At 38.5% G+C, this 23,046-nt stretch overlaps 1 protein-coding gene across 1 annotated transcript in view; it reads right to left on the reverse strand.

Annotated features, from left to right (window-relative positions):
- LOC139964938 (activin receptor type-1-like) overlaps nucleotides 1-23,046 on the reverse strand; it is a 55,093-nt gene that overhangs the window by 20,810 nt on the left and 11,237 nt on the right. Inside the window, exons 2-5 of the mRNA XM_071967032.1 lie at nucleotides 11,585-11,775; nucleotides 10,508-10,634; nucleotides 7,834-8,048; nucleotides 899-998 (exon numbers count right to left, since the gene is read on the reverse strand). Coding sequence (XP_071823133.1) covers nucleotides 899-998; nucleotides 7,834-8,048; nucleotides 10,508-10,634; nucleotides 11,585-11,775 — 633 coding nt within the window. The remainder of the gene's footprint in view (nucleotides 1-898; nucleotides 999-7,833; nucleotides 8,049-10,507; nucleotides 10,635-11,584; nucleotides 11,776-23,046) is intronic.

Raw genomic sequence — 23,046 nt, forward strand, 5'->3', positions numbered from 1 at the left:
AAGCTTTTGGCAAAATTGCAACAAAGCAACGACCAGATACTAGTGTATTGTTGGTAGTATTGTAGTAATATTGTTAGGTTCGTCGACAGGTTAGGTTCGACGGTAGCTAGGCCTAGTAAAACGAGTCAAAATCAAGTTTGTCGTCGTGTGACAATTTCTTGGATGATTCCACCATCCGTTTAGCAAAACTATAGATTAAAAAACTTCAGTTACGCATGTTCTAAGTATGGGGAAATTTATCCTTTTACAATCTATAATTCTTCTATATTATCAGGTGGAATCGGGTCGAAAACTTATCCATTAAATCACATAGCTGAAGGATAGAACGACTAAAACCACCGAGCAAAATCAGGAAGATCGTCATCACTAAGTACTGTCCCTTTAAAGGGCAGTATTAATGCCATTACTATTAACCCAATTTACCAACATACCAGCATACTCGGTTGGTATTCTACAAGATCCTTAAACTAGACTTCACGTAAGACTTGACTTATTTTACTGAGCAATTCAGAATTTTGATTCAGAATCAGAAAAGATGATGAATGACACTGAAAATTTATTAATTAATTAATTATTAAAATTAATTATGAAAAAGTCGTCACCTGATACCGTTACCCCCCCCCCCCCCCCCTTCAAAGTGACCATGAATATGTACCATCACATTGGACATACTGTATTTGCCGAGATCTTGATTAGGTTACGATACTAATATAATAATCATATTTGCTTTTTATATAGCGCTTTATACCAGCGATAGGTCTCAAAGCGCTTTACAGACGTTATATTACCCCTGGTCAATGATAACCTGTCCAAGAGATAATCCCACCAGTTGGCAGTGCTCAGTTATATACTGCGCCCAATGACAAGTTACCTCACAGGTACCCATTTAATCACTCACCGACTTGTTGCACCAGTACAATCTGTCTTGCGAGGGTCCGCTGTACGAGATAGGGCAGACCAGAGCCGCTGCCCGAAGTATTGGAATGATCAAACAAATCCTGGGAAGACAAAACAAGCGCAAATAAACTATCGGCTGCAATCAAAACTATACGCACATCGTGATTACAATACATCTGGTACATACACAGTAATCGCTTCTATCCACTGCAAGGACATTTAGAATCTAGAGTTAACACTCATCATTACAATATACTTCTTCCCATATTGTATGTAAACACTCACATACACGCACAAAATGACAATTATAAGGTTACTATATACCAAGAAATCCAACAAGTTTGGTTGATTCCTTCGCCAATTTTTATAAGACATTTAAAATGAAACGTTGCACAAAAGGTCTAAAAGTTACGACCATCGTCGACATTGAGTGACAAGGGTTCTCGCACTCATGTGGGCCTACAGTCAGGCGCGGCGGAACGGAAAAATTATTGGGGGGGCTAATGTGTGGAGACTATCTAAGCGGAGCGCCACCATTGGTTGGCGTGGAGCGTACAAGAAAATTTTGGGTTTTTTCAAACCCCCAGATGGCCGGAAACGGCACTTCCCGAGTGTTTAATGCTGCGAATACCTAGCCCTAAAATATGGGTCTCAAGCCTGCAATTTCTCAGATTGCACCTAAAAGTCTGTAAAAACATTGTAATTTGTATGTTCGATGGTGTTTTAAGAGAGTAGCTATTCCTCGTAGTGTACTCGCAAAGACGTTTTTGAGTGTAGTAAGGGCAGTGGCCGAGCTAGGGGTATTGGTCGGGGGGGGCAAGAATGGTCTGTAGGGGCGCTTTCGACACTATCTAAGCGGAGCGCCACCACAAGCTGGCGCGGAGCGTACAGAAAATTTTTGAGAAAAGATACTCCCTAGATTGCAGGAAATGACTCTTTCCGGGCCTTGCTAATTTGCAGATTAACGGAGAATAAAAAGGTGTCGTCGCCATTTTGTCGAAAAATTACACCAACAGAATATGACAAATGTCAATAGGTATATGAGAGCGCAATAAAATAGTCAATAATCGCGAATAAGTAAAAATTAGTGAAAAGCTGAAAAGGGCGCCAGCAGTCCATTTGAGTCCGTCAGGGGGGGGGGGCATCCGCCCCCTGACTGTATATATGGACGCTCCGCCACTAAGTAAGGGGATGTTGGAGAACTGGCTGAAATGAGGCAAGTCATTGGCCTAAGACGAAGTTGTGTTACGCTTACCGGTACTCACACTCACTGCTTCCACTTTTCACGTGGCGTGAAGACGCGGTTGGGGTGACAATGTGGTCTATAGCCAGGGGACGGGACGAGGGTCCCCCAGCAATTACTAAAATTATTACACCTATATATATAGTATACGTGTGCATCGGACAGATCGACAAGTATGCATTGAAATATGGGCAGATGCACGTTTCGGAGCCTTGGTAAATATTGGGGGGGGGGGGGCTTATCATGCATTTGCCCCCTCAACTTTTTCATTGGGGGTGCTGAGAGGCCGTTCATTTCAAACCATTCGACAAGTATGCATTGAAAAATGGGCAGATGCACGTTTCGGAGCCTTGGTAAATATTGGGGGGGCTTATCATGCATTTGCCCCCTCAACTTTTTCATTGGGGGGCTGAGCCCCCCAAGCCCCCCCGGTTCCGCCGCCACTGCCTACAGTACATCGCCAGTCTGAGTTCTTCTAACTATTACTTTCGAAAAATATCACGTATACAATGATTTCAGACTTTGACCTCCGTTAACCTGAAATATCCTTTAACCTTCACAGAAATCAAAATGTCAGGGTTGTTGTAACCACATACCTTAGTGTAAGAGTTAATCCAAGCCTCAAATTTATATCACAAACTAAATGTTTTCAAATTTTGATCTAGATCTGTTAAACCTCAAATGACCTCTGACCTCAACAAACAACTCAAGAGTTCTACTCGATAATGTCATTAACACACTAAGTATGAGGGTCATCTAAGCTTTTTGGAAATATGTTCGTGTTTTTGAGGTTTTCATAAATTGACCTCTGGTGACCTCAAATGATCTTTGGTTTTTTTTACAAAAAGAATAGGGTGCTTGCAATCAGTAAGTTGAGGTGGATCAACTAGTTTCATTTTCGCTTTGGTATGGAATAAACCAAGCGATTTATGCGAAACGTCAACGAATATTCGTATAAATATTATGTTTTCAATTTCTTAAGTGATATTTGTTTTCAGTCAAATTCGTGTGCGTCTTCAGACCTATGACTTCACGCTTGTTTGCTTCAAGTTCAAACTTTTACAACTTCAAAACAGATCTATCAAAGAGATGGGTTGTCTTGAAAGCTGCATGTTCACAAAATGAATCATGGGCATACTGTACTTCAAGGCGGATGTTGGATGGTGGTTGGATGGTGGTTGGATGGTGGATATTGGCGGTGGATGTTGCCATTACACATTCCTCATTATACACAAAAAAAGTAAATTCTCCTCTGAATTTATCCATTAATAAAAGCCACCAACAAGCTTGGGGAACGTTCAGAACTTGTTATAACTTCATTTAGTATATAAGTGTGATGCTCGCACAAGTAATAGCTCATAAATAATTCATAACTACCACTACAGGAAATACGATGTGTAGTTAAGTTCCGAACCATTCTCCTTTAGAGACCTGTGACCTTGTATAATTTATCATTATACGATTGAATAGCAATATCTATGTACAGTAAGTGCGATGCTGGCCTGAGTGATAGCATAGATAATTCATAACTACTAATACAGGAAATATGTTGTGTAGTTAAATTCCGCACCAGGCAGCTTTAGAGATCTTGACCTCGTATAATTTATCGTTATACAATTCTGGGTCAGAAGCAAAAAAGAAAATGAATGCAGAAAAATACCCCAGAAATCCCAGCTAACTTTGTGATTCCTTGCAATATAATTTGCTCAAAATTCCAAATAACTACTGTATCTGACTGGTGTAGAACCAGTGAGTTTAATTTGTCTAAGAATTATGTTACAACTTGAAAAGATCACAGCTTTTCAGGACTTTCTTACTGTATATGTTGCACTCCCTTATGGGTGGGCATCAACCATTTAAATCGAGGATTTTTTTCAGTATAAAATTTCTATTGCAAAATTGTTCCAATATCCAGAAAGAACAGTCTTTCTATGTAAAATATAGACACATTGATGTACGAATACAAAAACATTTTCCTTTATACCAACTTTGAGCTAGCAAACCAGCTCTACCACCAATCAGAGATCTACATGACATTTGTTTACAGTGGTGGAGCGTCCATAAAGTCAGGGGCGGGGCGATGCCCCCCTGACGGACTCAAATGGACTGCTGGCACCCTTTTCAGTTTTTTACCACTTTTTACTTATTCGCGATTATTGACTTTTTTATTGCGCTCTCATGTACTGTACCTATTGACATTTTTCACATTTTGTTGGTGTAATTTTCTGATAAAAATGCTCTAACGGCGGAACACCCATATAAACTTCCGATGACACCTATTTATTCTTCGTTTATCTGCAAATTAGAAAGGCATGGAAAGGGTCATTTCCGGCGATCTAGGGAGTATCTTTACTCAAAAAGTTTTGGTATGCTCCGCGCCAACCTGTGGTGGCGCTCCGCTTAGATAGTGTCAAAGCGCCCCTACAGACCATTCTCGCACCCCTTGACCAATACCTCTAGCTCCACCACTGTTTGCTTATACAATGTGAAATAATCTGACAACTTACTGACCAAGCTTAAAGTCATCTAGTATAAATCACAAAGAAAATGGCCAATTTTTGTTTAGATCATTTGCAATGTCCTGTTGACCCCTTAAAGGGCAGAGGGTGAAAACTGACAGGGACCCACTTAACTTTGTTGAATGTAAATTGTAAACTATCAATTTTTCAAGCAGATTTCATTTCCTGGATGTCTGTATGTCTTGTTGAAGACTTATCAGAGCCCCTTCACAAAACTGAACTGAATTTGACCAAACTATGTTCACCAAAAAGGAAATCATAGCATTGAAGAATTACCAGATTAATTGTAGCTTTAATTTAGAGTTATCATGTGTAAAAGGTTTTCAGACTTTGACCTCAGTTGATCTCATTTGACCTCTACCATTTTCAATTGGGTTCTTGCATTCAGCAAGCTGGAGCTACATGTATACTATTACTAAGTATGAAGTTCAACAAAGATGTAGTTTTCTGAGTTATTGTGTTGAAACAGTTTGCAGACTTTGACCTTTGTTGACCCTGAATGACATTTGAACTTTGCAAAAAACAATAGAGTTCTTGTAATCAAATAAGAGGGATCCACATACTGTACCAGTATGAAGTTAATCCACCATAAAATTTTTGAGTTACGGTGTTCACAAGCAAGTGTAATACACACACACACACGCCATCACCATCGCATAGAATCAAAAAATGTGGGGGGGGGCATAAAAAAATGACTAAACAAAGTTATATGAAATGTGCATTTTGTATAAAATGTACCCATAAAAAAAATAAATAAATAAATAAAAAGCTAGAAAGAATTAATCGAATGGAAGAATTCCTTTGCCAGTTAATTAACTCACTCCTGAAATCCTTTGTGTGAACTTAATTATTTCAGCATCAGTAAGCTAAAAGTATCAAATAGCTGCTGCTCTGTACACTGAGAGCAAGGCTATGATATATATTTATGTACATCGCCAACATTTGTGTGTGTGTGTAGTTTCATTGAAGAGACGACGGCGAGAAAATTGCAGTCGGCCGTTCGTGAGAGGCACCGTTTACGATTGTTTCGAAAAAACAGCCGAGACAATTTGGCAAACTGCCAGAGGATTGATGGATCGGGCAAACTGCCAGACGATTGATGGATCGACATCCTGGACGTTTTTATAAGAACGCCCAGCCTCGATATTGATGACGGTAGCAAATATTCCACTCGAGTTTCAATATCATCATCACCGACAAAGTGCGACATTATTCAGAAACAGTGAAGAGGCCTTAATTTAGCATGCTTGATGTCAAAAGGTACAAAGGGTTTTCGTGTAAAGGGTTTTGTTTATTAAATACGTGGCTGCGATTTGCACTTTTCTATGTGATGGCAACGTCTTATAATGAGTATTACAGATCGACATTTTGAAATGTTCTTTGTTTGAATGTCATCGTGATTGCTATGGAAGTCAATCACACCAGGCCAATGTGCGCGGTGGGGACAAGCGGGGGGGGGGGGGGGTTGGGTGGATGCACATTTTTTTGGGCAAATTACCACCACACCTGTTCACCAGTGTAAGACATTTACCATTGAAGGTTTTAAACCTATACTGTGATGAAATTCAATCGCAGTTTGGTTTTGAAAGGATACTGAATATATGAGTGAACATTCTATGCATGTTTTTTTGTAAATTTCAAATAAGAATGTATTTTCTTGCAAAAGGGGGGGGGGGGGGGGGAATACAACATACAATTTAACAACTATGTAATTTACAAATATTTTTTCCAAGGAGCCATTCAATCACAAGTTTTACTCATTCTTTGTGAAAAACATATCTTCAGGGTCAGTTTTTTTTAGTGGAAAATTATGAGCCCCCTGGTTTTTTTAAATTTTGCTAGATGGAAGTGCTTACGTTGATTAATGGCTTTAGTTTGGCTTCTAACGTATATTGTGCGCTCCACGTACAATGGTGGGGCATGAACAAGGCTGGTCAGATGATTTGAGTCAAGTCGAGTTTAGGAAGCTTACACTGTTTGTCTGAAGAACCACTCGTTACACTCACTATCATTTCACACACTGTCCTTACATCAGGCTTCCACAGAGGGGCTCTTCTAAAACCCAAAAGTCTTACCAAAGCTCTCAAGATGACCCGTATTTTTCCATAATGGTATACTTCTGCACTCATAGAGTATAATTACTGTATATATAAATGTAAGGAGCATGTTAAGTGATATTTCATAATCTTGACTGAGCCAAATCTAAGGGAAAACATGATGGAAAATTTCCCCCACAATATTACCAAAGAATTGTTAAGCGTGGGGCGGGCAGGGGAGGAGGGTGGGAATGTCTAAATTTACAAGAGGCTGATACTGACCCCCCCGCCCCCACAAAAAAATAAACAAGAGTTTTAATGTGTGTTAACTTGGATATAAGTCCCCAACAATTTTAAAGATGCAAGGAAGAAATTTAAACTCCCCCCAACCACCTCCCTCCCCCATCAAAACAAACATAAACAAGCACAATATGATAAATGACAAAACCAAACAAACAAAGGAAAAGGACCTACTAAAAAGAGTTTTGTTGTGTGTTAACAACTACAACACATTTGTTGGTCCAATGAACATGTTTAATTTCTAATGTAGCAATGATGACATTGATCCTGTATAAATATGTATATTTATATACACACACTTCATAATAACATACATTGTTCAATTACTCACATTCACTTTTTAATACATCAAATGGTTTTCATGAACCAAAACCCCCCCCCCCCTTTTTTTTCCACTTTTTTTAGTCTCTAACATTTAAGCATACAGCTCGACACAACTTATGATGGTAGGCATACCTAAGAAATCATGAAAATATGGACAAAATAAGTCTAAGATGAAGTGAAACTAGAAACAACAGTGAGCAAGTTGCTAACTCTGAAAACGATCCAGCTTGGATCGAAACATCAATCCCTCTAACTTTTACTATGCAACAGAGGTTGTAAGGTAATGAAATGGTTACCAGTTCACTCTAGACATGGTAAAGCGAGAGTGCATATATTGCGGGAAGACAGGTAAGTGATTAAGCAACAGAAAAAAATTAAAATGACCCAAATATAAACCATTCGATTGATCAAATGAGACCACAATATGCTTATGGAAAACTTGGTTGCAAAGCAATTACCAAATAACCCGTAGAGCTACTCGTTGATATTTGTGAAAGTTTGTGGATGAACTTACTTTGAGAGTACTGTCACCGGCTGGAACTGCTCGGATGTCAGAGGTGCAGGTAGGGCCATAATCTGCTCCCAGGGGTGTCATACAGGCCCTCTCCTGTTTGCTTTGCATTCTCTGATAGAGGCAGATTGATATTACGATGGATCCAAAGAAGAGTATGAAACAAACGATGACTGCCAGGACCATGTAGAGGACGTTGAAGTAGTCTGGATCATGTCCTAAGAGAAAAAGACAACAATTTAAGTATCCATAATGCTGCTGCTCAGTGAGTATTCATTACGTATCCGTAATGCTGCTGCTCAGTGAGTATTCATTACGTAGCGGTAATGCTGCTGCTCAGTGAGTACTTATCATGTATCCATAATGCTGCTGCTCAGTGAGTATTTATCATGTATCCATAATGCTGCTGCTCAGTGAGTATTCTTTACGTATCCGTACTGCTGCTGCTCAGGGAGCATTCATTATGTATCCATAATGCTGCTGCTCAGTGAGTATTCATTACGTATCCATAATGTTGCTGCTCAGTGAGTATTCTTTACGTATCCGTAATGCTGCTGCTCAGGGAGCATTCATTATGTATCCATAATGCTGCTGCTCAGTGAGTATTCATTACGTATCCGTAATGCTGCGACTCAGTGAGTATTCATTACGTATCAGTAATGCTGCTGCTCAGTGAGTATTCATTACGTATCAGTAATACTGCTGCTCAGTGAGTATTCATAATGTATCAGTAATGCTGCTGCTCAGTGAGTAGAAACATACTGTGAGATGACATATCCTTTTCAGTATCAAAGATGTTAGCTTTCCACAAAATTTATAGACTGTCTGCACTCAACCTTTTCTGATCAAAACAATGATTCAAATATTAGGTGATAGTCTCAGAAACAATTCAAGTGCATCTTCATACCAGGAGTGATTGTTGTCAAAATGTACCTAACTGTATGTGACAACAACCTGGCCTAATGTTATGATATTTGAGTGCACACATATGATAGCCTATACCACAAACTTCCTTATATGTCTACACAGGGGAAAGTAAAGTTGCAAATAATTGTTGTTAAACAGCATACTTTGTGTTCATTGATCACTACAGATGCAAGAATGTCCAAAGACAATGGGTTAGGGTCTATTAGCCAATCAAATCATGGGAATTTTGGAATTTGCATCATTGTCTAATTTTAGCATGAAAATCTCCTCATGGAGCGTTGTTAACAATGTACCTTGCTGTTGATTGTTATGATATATTTATTTTCAAACAAATTCAATGATCTGTAGGAGTGGGAGAAATTTTGGTTCTCATCTAAAGAAGTTGTGGTTATAAGAAAATAAAGAATGAAAGATGGTCATTCAAAAATGTGTTCCCTTATGTCTTCAATTGACCTAGTTGTGAGTCTGTGTACTTGGGGTTATTTTCTCGGGCCGATGCAAGCGATTTGAAGATTTGGCATCCCTGGCCAAACATTGCGTCCCAGAATCAGAATCCTGCGTTCGTAACAATGCTGGGAAGGGAAGGCTGGTTACTTCGCTGCTCACCGAGCAACATACCTGCAGATGTCAAGGTGTTAAGGGGGCGCCATTTATGTCGTACATTCGTTTTGAATGATCAAACCATTCCGTTAACACATGGAAGGGAATGCTGGTTAATTCCCTACCCATTGAGCAACATAAAGGTCTGCAATAGCTAATACCGTACATCTGTCAAAAACGGCAAAACCTGTTTAACAAATAAAACAAGACACGGCTCCGATAATTGAGCTGCCATGTAGATAAGGCAGACGTTGTCAGCTGAAGTACATCAAGCAACTAACACAGCTCTGTTAATGTCGACAGATTCCTGTACCAGCAGTGCCGTTCACGCCTGGCAAAGTGGCTCAGATATAAAAAGGAGGACACTTTTTTCCTCGGGTGCGGACTTCCTATCCTCGCTGCCACGCGCGAATCAATCTTGCCGTCGTTTTCACAATTAGCAGTTATCCGCACGCATTTTCTCAGTTTTATAATTACAATCCTTGCCCTGACAACGTTAACGGCAACCAAGCCTTACCTTCATGCATGATAAGTTATGCATGAGAAGTCTCAAATTAAAACAAGACGAAAATATACTTCATTACTAACGATGCTTTCCTTTGTCCATTCAAGGTTACAACCTTTTTGCTTTTTTTTATATTAACTCTTACGAGTAACAAAGACCGTCCATTTGCATCTGTCAGGGACTTGAATGGATCTGTTTTTTTTACCATTCTATGAGCAAATAATTTGTCATCTTTCGGTAGCATTTATTGCTCCAAATCATGGCTTACAGGTCAAACAGAGGAAGAAGAGGGTTAACTGTGACTTTTACTTATCAGGGTTTTCAGGTTCAAGATGGGAATTTCTCTGCTACTGCTGAATACAGTATGTAATAATTGAAACAGGGACTAGAATGAAACTGTTTTTTACCATTCTATGAGCCAAAAACTTGGTCCTCTTTAGGCAATTCCTCTTTTGTCCTCTTTGGCAATTTCAAAGCAGCTGCCCTCCTCGAGAAATTTATGTGAAATTCAGGAAATAACATAGTTAGCTTGGAACACTTGGACCCTACAAGACATTTTTTTTAATGATATCAAAAACTGGGGGTCAAAAATACCGACCACCCCCTTTAAAATTAGAAATTTCTCTAAGGCTAACAACTACTTACTAAGTTCAGGAGGAGCTGCTGTGGTAGGTAATAACAGAGTGATGTTGTTGTTGCAGAGCTCGTGGTCGCAGCATTGTACGTCATTCCGACATATCATGACCACTTGGTCGCTGTCTGTCAGGCAGCCCTGGAAATAAAATGAGAAAAATAATAAATAATAAGACCAATTTTTTTGGTTTTAAATCTTCATTTATTCACACACATCGAGTACATTTTGTCTTCATGCTTCTCTCACCTAGGTGTCTCCAATCGAATAAAGCCCCTCTTTGCCGACGCTCTGAAAAGAACAGCACTTGGTAACCTTCTGTGCCCTGCCATCCCACTGACCCACTTCAGGATCAACACCCCATATTTCCCTTTCTTCAAAAGCTTACCAGTTTGGATATTTTTTACGAACGTCACTCCTATATGTTTATATATGTTTAAATATAAATATATATATATATATATATGTGTATATATATATATATATATATATACATATATATATATACGCACGCAGATCTACCCTAACCTAAAACCCGGTTTACATTCTTGCAGTGAGCCACCAATGGCCAACCCTACCTCTAAGCATCTATATGTAGGGTCGATTGGAAACAAAAGTTTCTTAATAACAACGGCCATAATAACACATGAATGTGTAACCTCTATGAGAAGACAGGGGGCTTTCTACAACTTTAACCCATAATATTTGTTGTCATAAATGGCTTCCCAAAGGTAATGTAATAAGGTTCAATTTCCTGGGTACTAGGATAAAAATGATTAACTCTCTGATACATATCTCATACATGAAGAAAAGATCAGGTAATTGACTCGTACTTCATGTGAGGTCACCAACAGATGTTATATGACTGCAAATGACAGGGCATTGACATTGAGCCCATTGAATTTTATCGCAAATAGCCTCCCAAGGAGATGTACTGTATGTACTTTAAAACTTCAAATTACCGGGAACTTGGATACATATATTATTATATATGCTCTTTGATATTATACGACAAAGATCAGCAGCTTATTGACTCATACATATCTCATGAGAGGTCACCAACAGATGACTATGGAGTCACATCTCCTTACCTTTCTAAATATAGGGTATCCGTATTCGTCCCTCTCGCGGGCCAGATAAATAAAACATTTGCGATTGGTCCTGCATGTATCCTCATCGTTGCAGCTGATCGCGTCGCATCCGCAGAGGAACGTATCGTTCACATGGGAAGCCGTCACCTTCGGAAATGAAATATCCCCGTCCAGCTCATCTTGGGAGAATGCTGGAAATAGGGCAAAAGAAATAAAAAAGATTAAAAAATTGAATAAACTGACATGTACGCAACTCTCTACATTTTTTTCACAAGTATCTTGCTCCTCAAAATGTTATCACCCAAGGATACAAATATTGAGCTAATAGTTTTTTTACAAAAAACCATATTTGAATATCTGACCTTGCTCTAGCTTAGAATTATTTCACTTGTCCAAACTTTACTCAGGAATTAAGTGGGTTGAAAGGTAAACAGTGACCTTGGTGCTGAAGAGTGCTTTGTCGGTGGCAGTAAAATGATGAGTCATAATTTTGGTACATTGTGTGACCATATTTGCAGTATTATTTGGTCATCTAGCATATTTTGGAGGTAATCCTGATGATTCATATTCAAGAGCATCATGTTGTAATATAGTAATTGTTTGCTATGTACAGTAAAGTAATTGTAGGGTGGGTGGGGGTGGGGGTGGGGGTGGGGGAGGATGAATTTTAAACAACATCCCAACCAACCCATCCTTTCCACCATTCCATACACACACACATACATACACACACATACACACATGTTGGTTTTACATTCCAACCGAGGACCCCATTGTATTTTCCATTGTTCAAATCCACGTACCCTAACCTTAACAATACCCCATACAATAGAAATTCTTCCGAGGACGTGATGATTCTTTAGAAATTACAACCGAGGACCTGGAATTCTTTTGTTCATGTCCTCGGTCAGATAGAAAAACAAACGCATACATACATACACACATACACCCATACATGAGCACACACACACAATTACACTAATGGAATCATTCTTTGACAAAGTATGGACAGTATGTCGACCCAGCAGGAAATTGACTTTTGACAAAGGGTTGCCACAATCATTAAATAATCACAGTCTAAGCTATCCGGTAATTAAAGACAGAAATGATGTAAGGAAGTGGCAATGCAACACGTACCGACCCAGAGCCATTAATGATTTTTCAGGGGTACCTCAAGAATAAACATGATAATGTTATAACAGACGGATCGTTTACTGTTCACCTTCCCTTTCGAAAAGTGCAGCAAGTCGGGGGCAGGAACGTAACATGTAAGTCGATTAAAAAACTCCTAGGTCGACATTTTCTTACTTTCGACAAAGAGGATGTCTACACTAAACATCCTCCAATGATTATTTCCTCACAAGAAGTGATCACCTCAATCCAAATATGCAAACGAAAGGTTCAAAGTCATCTTTCTCTAGTCATGTTCTCGTACTAACAAAGTCACATATGGAGATTGTTCGTTCAGTGCAGCAGGTCCTAAATTCTCTTCCACATGATCACTTGAGAAATATCACATCCATTGACACTTTTAAGAAGCATTCGAACACTTATCTTTTTAGGCTTGAGTATGGGCATTAATCTTATTCATTGTTTTATTCACATTACTGTGCCCATTTTTATATTCATTATTGTGGTTTATAACCCTGTCTTATATCATTTTTTACTTTTATTGCTGTTGTTATTACTTTTAGGTTTTCGTAAGTTTGGTAATTTTATTTTCCAGGTATTGGTTCTTTTGTACAGTGCTCTTGAGCATGTTCTATTTCATGATAACAACACTTTAATATATGGTATTTATTATTTTTTATTTATCATGTACTAATAATGTTGCTCTACACACAATGTGCACTCATCCTTGAGACTGCAGTATCAGACCTTTTGGGGGGGGGGGGCACATACTGCACCTTTGGGGGGGAGGAGGGGAGCACATGTACTACATTCACTGTGCATAGTCTCTTAAATACTGCGGTTACGTACTGTAGACGATACCACCCTTACACAGTTAACAGACAGGCACAATCGTTTTGTTATTAATCGAGGCACAATCATTTTGTTATTAAGTACAATACATCCTTGTCAGTTGTTTTACAAGCTGAGGTACAATGGTGCTTTATTATGTGTGATATTCTACTCATCGCTACTCTTTGGCCAAACTATTACTATACACTAATTTGCAAAGATGTAAAAACCATCTAAAAATAAATAAAAAATATATATATTTTTGTCTGTTTTTTGTGTGTGCAGAGACCTCGCACAAGTTTTGAAAACTTTGTATTAAACCTGGCCCCCCCCCCCCCCCTTGCGCCAGTGCTTGAGCCAGTGAGCTTGTAGCAATTTATGCCTTGGTCCTGCTGCCATGTTGGCTATATACTTTAGCAAAGGATCCATTGGAGTTACAGTAAGAATAATCATAATAATAAATGATACTAATATAAGCGCCAAATCAGTAGACAAAAGTCACTGCTCAAGGCGTTTTTCAAAGAAAGCAGATTAATTTACAAAAGAACAAGTGAAAAGATGGGTCTTATGTAGACTTTTGAAGGTAGAAAGTTTAGAGCATGTTCGAATGTGATCTGGTAACTTGTTCCAGAGATAAGAGCCAGAGTATTTGAAGCTACTGTAACCATACAGTAGGTCTTCAAGCGTGGTTTACACTGTACTCGCACTGTAATCTATTGACATGGTGCATTATCAAGCATCACATCCCCTGAAGACACCATCTATTTTCAATCATTCTTCAGGTCCTGTTTTCCCCTTTTCTGTGAAACACTTCAAATAAAAGTCAAGTGTAAAAAAGTGACATATAAATCCAATCTTCAAATATTTGAAACTGATAAGAAAGGTTTTATAGACCGTAGGGTTAGGTTTAAAAAGAAAAAGAAATTTAAGCGGTTTTGATTTAAAGGTCAGGTTAGGGTTTACCTGGAGCATGATTCATTTGTATTATACACACATATCCAAAGTTAACCTGAAAACAAGATTTGTTTGTACAATATGAAATTGAGACCGATAGGACCTGAGTCACTATAAGTAGGAGTCTTTGAAACACTAGATGTACTCATTCGGTAAACACAGATAAAAAACTGCCTGCTTCCAAAGAGACTATCACAGAGGTCATAAGGTCTAAATACCTTCAAGTATGACAATTTAAACAATTGTAGGAAAACACATTTTTTTTTTAACATTTATTTTCATGTGACTACATTTATACAGTTCTGATCTATATTATGGCATTATCTCTTTCCTGTACAGCACGTGCTTAAGGACATCCGTTGTAGGCCCGGAAACTTTTTGGCAGGCTGAAAAATTGCTCAAAGTTTTTCAAAAGTCATTTCCTGGCAGTTTCATTCCTTCACATTATAGTCACCAGATATTAGACAATAAATGACCTCAGTGAGACAAAAAAAAACTTTACCTTTGATGATGCCCAGTAAAGTCATTGTTGAAGTTTATAAAAAGCGACCATTATTTGACTTTCTATCATATTTTTGGACAAAACCCATTGATCCAATTAATTAGCTTGATAAACTTTAGTTGACATAACCTTTGAAAGTAGTAGTTTGAGGTTTTGGTCAACCAAATTTGTGGCAATTTTTCCCAAATTTAATTCAAAGGAAGATAGATTCAACGAAGTAACAGTAATACTAATGAATGATTAACGACTGTTTCCATTCAAAACTGAAAATTTTGTCGTTCAGACAATTCTTTTCAGATTAGTACATGCTTCAAATTACATAAAACAATTGAAAACTGGTGATTTTTTTTGCTCCATTTAACTTTAGGCATAAAAGTTGACTAGATATATACAGTCAAGCTTAAAACCTGCACACAACTGTTGTAGGAATTTACATATTAACATTTGTACTAATTGTGTATAACAACAACATTTTGAAAGTGTTAAAAAATAACAAAATGCTTCATTTTTTTCTTCAAATTAAGCGTTTAGAAGATAGATTTGAAACTTTGTTCCAGCTGTGGATTGTGTGTGACATTTCAAACGAGGGGGGGGGGGGGGTGCGGGAGAGAGCAGGGAGTGCAAATCCAGCTGGTTGGTACAGCTGGGAAGGCTTATTACATACATGTACTCTGGTCACGAGAGTCTCTCAAGTACCGAGACTCTGAGAGAAGCCTCAAAGAATCGTAAAGATCACGTATCTCTCCTAGAAATGTTCAAACAAGTTACATCTGTTCCTCCCTGTCTAAGGTAAGAATCCATAACCTCCCTCCTCCTTTATTGACCTCTCCTTGGCAAAGATCAATAAATACCCTGACTGCAAGGATACAGGGCATGCATGTGTATGTCTGTATATTCTTCAATCACTGAGAAATCCTTTTCTGCTCAAGGTGTCTGAAAGGTTTTGTTTGAAGTGGTAAAGCTATTCATCACCAACACAAAACTTGTTTTCAAGAGAGCATTCATGGGGGGAGGGATTCATCTAACTCCCCCCTTTATGATCTAAACAAAAGGTGAGCTATGTTTCACTGGGTTAAGTAGCTTAAGGAGAGGTGAGAAGAGGGCTCTTCAAGAACTGTCTGCAGGTAACAAGTCTCACCTGTAGTAACTGGTTAACACAAAGAACTCACACTCACTCCAGTACTCCTGAGCATTTGAAAAATACAATGTGCAAGCAATTTTTTTTTTGGAATAGTTTTTTGGTCTGTGTGCAATATCTAAGTATATGTAATATTAAACTGTTGTCTGTATATATATATATATATATATATATATATATATATATATATGAAGCTGCTGTTATGTTACCCTTGTATAGCAATTTCTGCAAATTATGTATCTCCCTGGAATGCAAAACCTATGAAATGCCCCCATCTGAAGAATTCCTGTAAACATTGTTAATCACAAACCTATTAAATCTCTCCTCTTTTTATCTTGCGATCATTTTGAACCAATCTGTGACATATTGTCAGAGGATATTAGAGCCTTTTTCAAATCATTTCTGTTGCATTTATCGTATAGAAAGGAGATAGGCTTTAATATCAACCTTTTCATCGAAGAAAGCAAGTATTGGATTTACCTGGGTGAGAAAACTTCCATGTCTCTTTGATCTGTCACAAACATAGTTCTATTTTTAGCCTTTCATGAAACTTAAAATAATTTTTTTTCCTCGAATATCAACCATTTTATAAGTATCAACTAATCTGTTTATGGGACTTTCTAGAGCAACAAGACATGTCTTTGTGAGACTTGAGAGATGTCAGGGAACTAACAAAAGTGTATTCAGGGACACCAAGATGTCAAACATTTGACCTCTATGGAGTTATGGAAATGATACCCACCACTTGAAGTTTTATCTCTTGAGTAAACTGTATACTTGCGTGCACCTGCCATAGCATAAGAGCTTAACATTGTTGAGTTACATTTGGCATTTAAGTCCGCAGCATACATTGAAATACCAAAAGCAAACTTAACAGACAGGCATGTCTATGTTGGTGTTAAAACAGATTTACCCACAACAAAAGATGTTAAGGTTATACCCTTGCAGGGCTTTCCAGGGTGAAAAAACATGGAGAAAATGATCTTGCCCAAATATCAGTGATTTTTTTCCCCAAGGACAAAGGGAAACCATAGTAAGAAAAAAAAACAACAAGTTTGAATGAAAATCCACACTGTTTACGCCTGAACTGTAAATATATATGTTTTTTCTAAATTTGAGGAGGTGCGAAAAGTATTGCATCAAGCACCATTTCTTCCACTATTTCAATGTCAACACCCTATTAATCTGTCTTGACCAAGAGATGTTGAGGATATAGCGTAAAACTAGACATTTTACTGACATAGTATTTTGACCTTGGCCACAGATGGCTAGAAAACTGATCCAGGATTAGAGAGAAAGGAAAAGGATAGGAAAAGAGGGGGTGGGCATGGGGTGGGGAGGGGGAAGGCAAAACGGGAAGGGAAAGGCTTAGTGCCTTTCGGCATCGTAATCAAATAATGAGACCGGTTTTCCGCAGGTAAACTAGAGCTCCTTATAGGTCGTGAAGACTCGGGCACAAAGAAACATCTCATGCCGGTAATCTGAACTAGTTTCGAATGAGGTGTAACAGAAGTGTTAGACACCACCATCTATCCCAGAAAATAAACACACAGCTTGCTACCGTCGGTAATTAGACACTTAGTATACAGTCAATACATACAGCTACCGTCTATACCCACAACACAGTGTACATAGCAGCGAAGGACATCTCAGGTCTAGAGATAAAAGATAACAAGGTACCACGTTTCATTACTGTCTGCATTTGGTAGCGACAAGAAGAAAACTTCACTTGCAAGCAACGGAAAGTTAACTTTTTCAGAGCGCGGCACGCGGTTTGGAGCGAGTCTTCAATGCCTTTATATACTTGGTCAACCTGCAGGTAGCAGCTTCCTTGCGCTACTGTGCTTCCTACTTTTCGGGTACAGACCCCGTAACGTTGTCTGACCGCTTGAATATTGTATTTCTTTCCTATGGGGATTAATCACAAACCATTTGTTTCCTGTATGGTCACACCAAAAACAAAAGAAGAAGGTAATTCCCATTAAAGATCCAGAAAGCCACAGGATGTCGACAAGACAAAGCTGCACAGCAATTCTGGTTGGAGTGGTTTATTGCTACAAGCTTTTAAAACTCTGGGTGTTACATCGAATGATGAAGGGAGGTCTTTGGACCGGCGGGGTCTGGTCATAGAGGGCGCGCGCAGTGTTAAAATGGTTACCGGTTAACTTGAGACACGGTAGACATGAGGTTGTGAAGAAACAGGTAAGCGAGGAGCGAAGGAAATTAAGTAATGTCACTTATTGCTTGCAAACTCTAATGACAATTATGGAATACAAAAATATATATATTCCTTTTTTGATATCATCATGTCTGTGCACGAGCCTAGAGTAACCCGAGGGTGATTCTTGTCGAAAACTCACTGACGGCGGCAGGGTGGCTACGTATGCACCGTGAAACAGTTTGAAATAAAAAGAAAAAACATCACAGGTAACTGCACCCATCTACTGACAAGAATTTAATTCACTGACTGGTCAAAGCTAGTTATATTATGTACCTGTAGGTCAGTGAATAACTAGCCTGTCACATACATTCAGAATAATAAATATGGAAAAACAAACACACACACACACATATACACACATACACAATAAGAAAAGAAACAACACACACATAATCTCTCCAGAGAACAAACACAAAGTCTGTTATAAACATCACAGAGTAAAGGCTCCACTGAGAGCTGTGTGCAATATTTCTTGTCGGGAATAATGATCCCGACAATTCAGCTTATTATAGGAGTCCATACGTCCATCTTGTGTAATTTCATCATTGTCTGAATATATGAACATGTATGCAACATGTACATACGTACGTACGTGTGCGTGTATGTATGAATCTATGTATCTATATATGTATGTATGTTGATCAAACTGATTTAAAGACACCTACCCACCGTCCTACATCATAAATTCTCTTTGTTTCTACCTATGAAGTGTATTGAGTGGTTAATACTTATATAATTAATTATACAGAACTTGATTTGATCCCCAAAATTTCATCACCGTGATTCAGACACTTTTTGCCAGAGATGCAAAGTGAGAAGATTTCCTTTGTTTACTTTCATTTCGATGTAAAATGGATATATAAAATGGGAATCAATTTAATATTATGGAAATTGATATAATATGAAAATAAACTTGGGTTCTAAGATCAAACACTAAAACAAAATGTTTTGATGGGATGTTCGTCATATGGGATTTTAGTCACATGGGATATATAGCACTGAAAACTCAAGGAGCTGCTGACTTAGATGTTAATAATATTTGCATTGCTGACCTCATAAAAAAAATGGTTTTGGATTTGTCAGGGCTAAAGTGATTCCTCTACATTTTCAAAACAGCCAGTATGAAAGAAAAAAAATAAAATAATATATGTAGGCTAAGAACAAAAGTCTGCTGTTCCGTATGTTCGAGACTTCAGGCAAAATATATATATATACCATGAACTGTACATTGTGAATAGATATATACATGTTTACTGTAGTATTTGATAGAATAAAAGACTGGTGGTATGACAAAATAAGATCATTAAATGACGAAATCCAGGTTAGTTCATGTCGCCATCTGGTGATGATCGTCACGGCCTGCCATAGTTGTGAACCAACCGGATCAGACTGACCATGTTTCCATGAACAACAACCGCAACCTTTTGGCTCCAGGATGTAGTATTGCTACTGGGAATGATAGAGAGATCTGTGTACATTTACCTACTGTACAGTACAGTTACACAAATCCTTCAGCTGAATATATATATATATATATATATATATATATAGGCAGAACCAAACAACCTCAATTCGTGGCTGTAGACTCGATCGAGTCAGGGGGGGGGGGTGGGAACGATACCGCATAGGTGAATTGGCAGGAAACCAACTACCAACGTACATAACCGAATAAAGTGACCCAATGGAATCAATCACAGGAAACGAACACCCAGTGACCTTGCAAGGCAAACAGCACTTGAGTAATTAAACAGAAACAACGACTGTCAGATCGGAAGTCGAGATTCATGTCTTCGACAGCCTGGTTTTTGATCAATTTTGATTTCTTGATGACAGTAGTATAGCCCACTGTACTGTACCACGTCCATTTGGCTAGTGACTTATATACTGTATATCCCGATATATGATAGACTAATGTTCTTGGATAGTCATCGTATAGTACAGGGGAATGTTTCCTGAGAGCGCTCCTAGCAAACAAACAAAAACGATTCTGATTAAAGTTTTTTACTTCAGCAATACGTAGGAGATAAAAACCCAACAAGGACGCCATTCGAGATGTCGTACGGATACAAAAATGTTTGTCCGTGACAAACATGTGCACTATCTACATCTGCAAATTGAGACTAATCAGAAACCGTTAATTATGGAAGCAAATCAAGAAGAGACAAAACCCCTTTGTTCTATAAAACAAAACACTGATTACGGTTTGACTCGACTAAAAGCAGACACTGGCAAACACTTAATCCCTCAAGTTCATGATGCAGTACAGTATAGTGTATATCAAGTAGTCCTGCTCTGCCTCCTCTCATTCTCTCCTTACCCCTTTCTCCCTCCCAACCCCCCCACCCACCCCCTCCCCTCTTTCCCACCCATTCCTATGCCCGCTTCATTGCCATACTCTACCAAGTAGTACTTACAATAAAACACCATCTCACAGAACATAATATTAACAACTACTGTATATACAGTAGCAGCAGGTAATAAATCCCAATAAATATGCGCACCTATTCTATCTAGCACATTTTCTAGCTATAAGCACACCATCCAGTCTGATCAGTACAAGCTACGCACTTGCTTTACAATACTGTGCACATTAATACACTCTTTATTACATATCCTCTCTTTGTACCATTCAATGAAGGTTGGTTTTTCTAGGCATTTTTTTTTTTTTTATATTGCTGCCTTGTTTTGCATTAACATGTTCTAGCATACATACATACTAACACATCATCTATGTCAATACGACCAATACAGGGCCTCCTCCCAATTTCTATTAATCGCAGCTCTAGCAAGCCTGTGCTTTCCCCTCTCATCATATCAGCAGACCGGTCCCAAAACACCCACCCACCCAACCCCCCAAATGTAGTTTGAGACAGCGGCTATGATACTTGGACATTTTACAGGCACTTACAAAATAGATCTATAAATCTGATAATCCTCTCCAGATGGAAGGTCTCTCTCTCTCTAAGCAGAGAGCAGTTTTTTTTTTTGCTTAAATCTGCAGGCAAAGTGAGTGGAAAGAGTCAAGCCCATAAATCAATATTGCTTCTCTCAGCACTCAAGCCAATTATGATAGCAGTTTCTGAGTAAAATGAAAGCAGGCAGGCAGGCAAGGTAGTTCCTACTACTACTACTAATGGACCTGATTATTATGTAGTCAGGCCTGTGAAGTTTCAACCCCTCGATGGATGTCAGTACCGACTTCAAACAGAGTGTTGAATGGGAACGGCTACCGAGCTAACACAAAATCAATACAATCTATGCATCGCCCAATCGATAATTGAACAATGCTGTCTAAATTAGGGATGTAATTAGTAACATAGACTAAACAAGGTGACAAGATTAATGAACGGCATCGGTGCAAGTATTAAAACTGTAATTGCATTAATGTTACGACTGGAAAGTCTTAAGACTTTACAGGCGAATGACAGACTTAATCGTACAGAAATGTCTTTCAAAAAATAAGAAAGGAGAGGGCTTGGAACAGCTTACAGTAACTTTAAAGAATAAAATGAAAACTGGCAGGGAAAAAATATTAAAAAAACATAAACATATAAACAAACAAAAACCAAAATCATAAACCCATGATGCTATTATTTATTGGCCAACACAAGTCACTTTTCACATTTTTTATGTAAAAATTGAAATATTATAATCGGTGATTATATGTGTGTTATTCAGAACTTCAGATGAAGACAACCTTAGTGACAAGGGGAGGGGTGGGGGGGTCGGGCTAACATATATCTATTTTATGAGACATTGTTACTGAATGCGTTGATTCTGGTAATTCAGCCAAAACTTGCCTTTTAACAATTATGGCATGGTTTGCGTGCAGAGGTGAGGGGTAGGATAGGGGAGGGATAGGTACAGTAAAGGGGGCCTGGCTTGTGCCATGCAAGGTTCAATATGATTGAAATTACCTATATGGTATATCGGTGCAAGAACCGGAATGGGTACAAAATTGAACAGGATGTCTGACACAGTGCATCAAAATCATCCAAATGTGACAATTGCCCAGACGTGTCACATTAAATACTTTAAAAAGGCAAATAATAGATCAGAAAGTTCTCCATGTACACTGTATTGTAGGCTGTTATGTTGAATTACATAAGATCACACGTGTGGACCCTAAAACACAAACTATCCCAAAGCAAACATCAATTTCATGTTTGTCCCCCCTTTGATATTAGGTTCCCCTCTGTTACAAAATAAGCCCTTCGTTGCAGGATCGACACAATCAGCTTTGCTTGCCGACGTTGCCGTACATTAAATGCCCTAGAAAGATGAGGCATTAGTGATGGAATTCCTTTAAAATGAGGACAGCTTTGATATCCACCAAGCAAACTTAAAACAGTCCATAAAAAGTCCATACAAATATACTAATATATACTAATATACTTTGTTCCTCGTATAATTTCATGTACTCAGACCCATGGTTTGTTTTGTGCTCACACTACAAGCCCGCCATTTTGCACCAGCGAAAGGCTTACGACCAAAAGATACCAGCAAAAGTTTCCCTCCTGATGTACTTGAACTCTTGCATTCAGAGACACACAGTTTTTCACTCCAACCAACACACAGCTAGGCCAATTAATTCAAATTAGTTCAGAAACTCATCACTGGGGAGTATTCTGTCTGCTTTACCTGTGGCAGGTTTATAATTAAACTAGAAAGAACAGCATCCCAAA

Source organism: Apostichopus japonicus, chromosome 23 (assembly GCF_037975245.1).
Source record: "Apostichopus japonicus isolate 1M-3 chromosome 23, ASM3797524v1, whole genome shotgun sequence".
Taxonomy (NCBI): Eukaryota; Metazoa; Echinodermata; class Holothuroidea; order Aspidochirotida; family Stichopodidae; genus Apostichopus; species Apostichopus japonicus.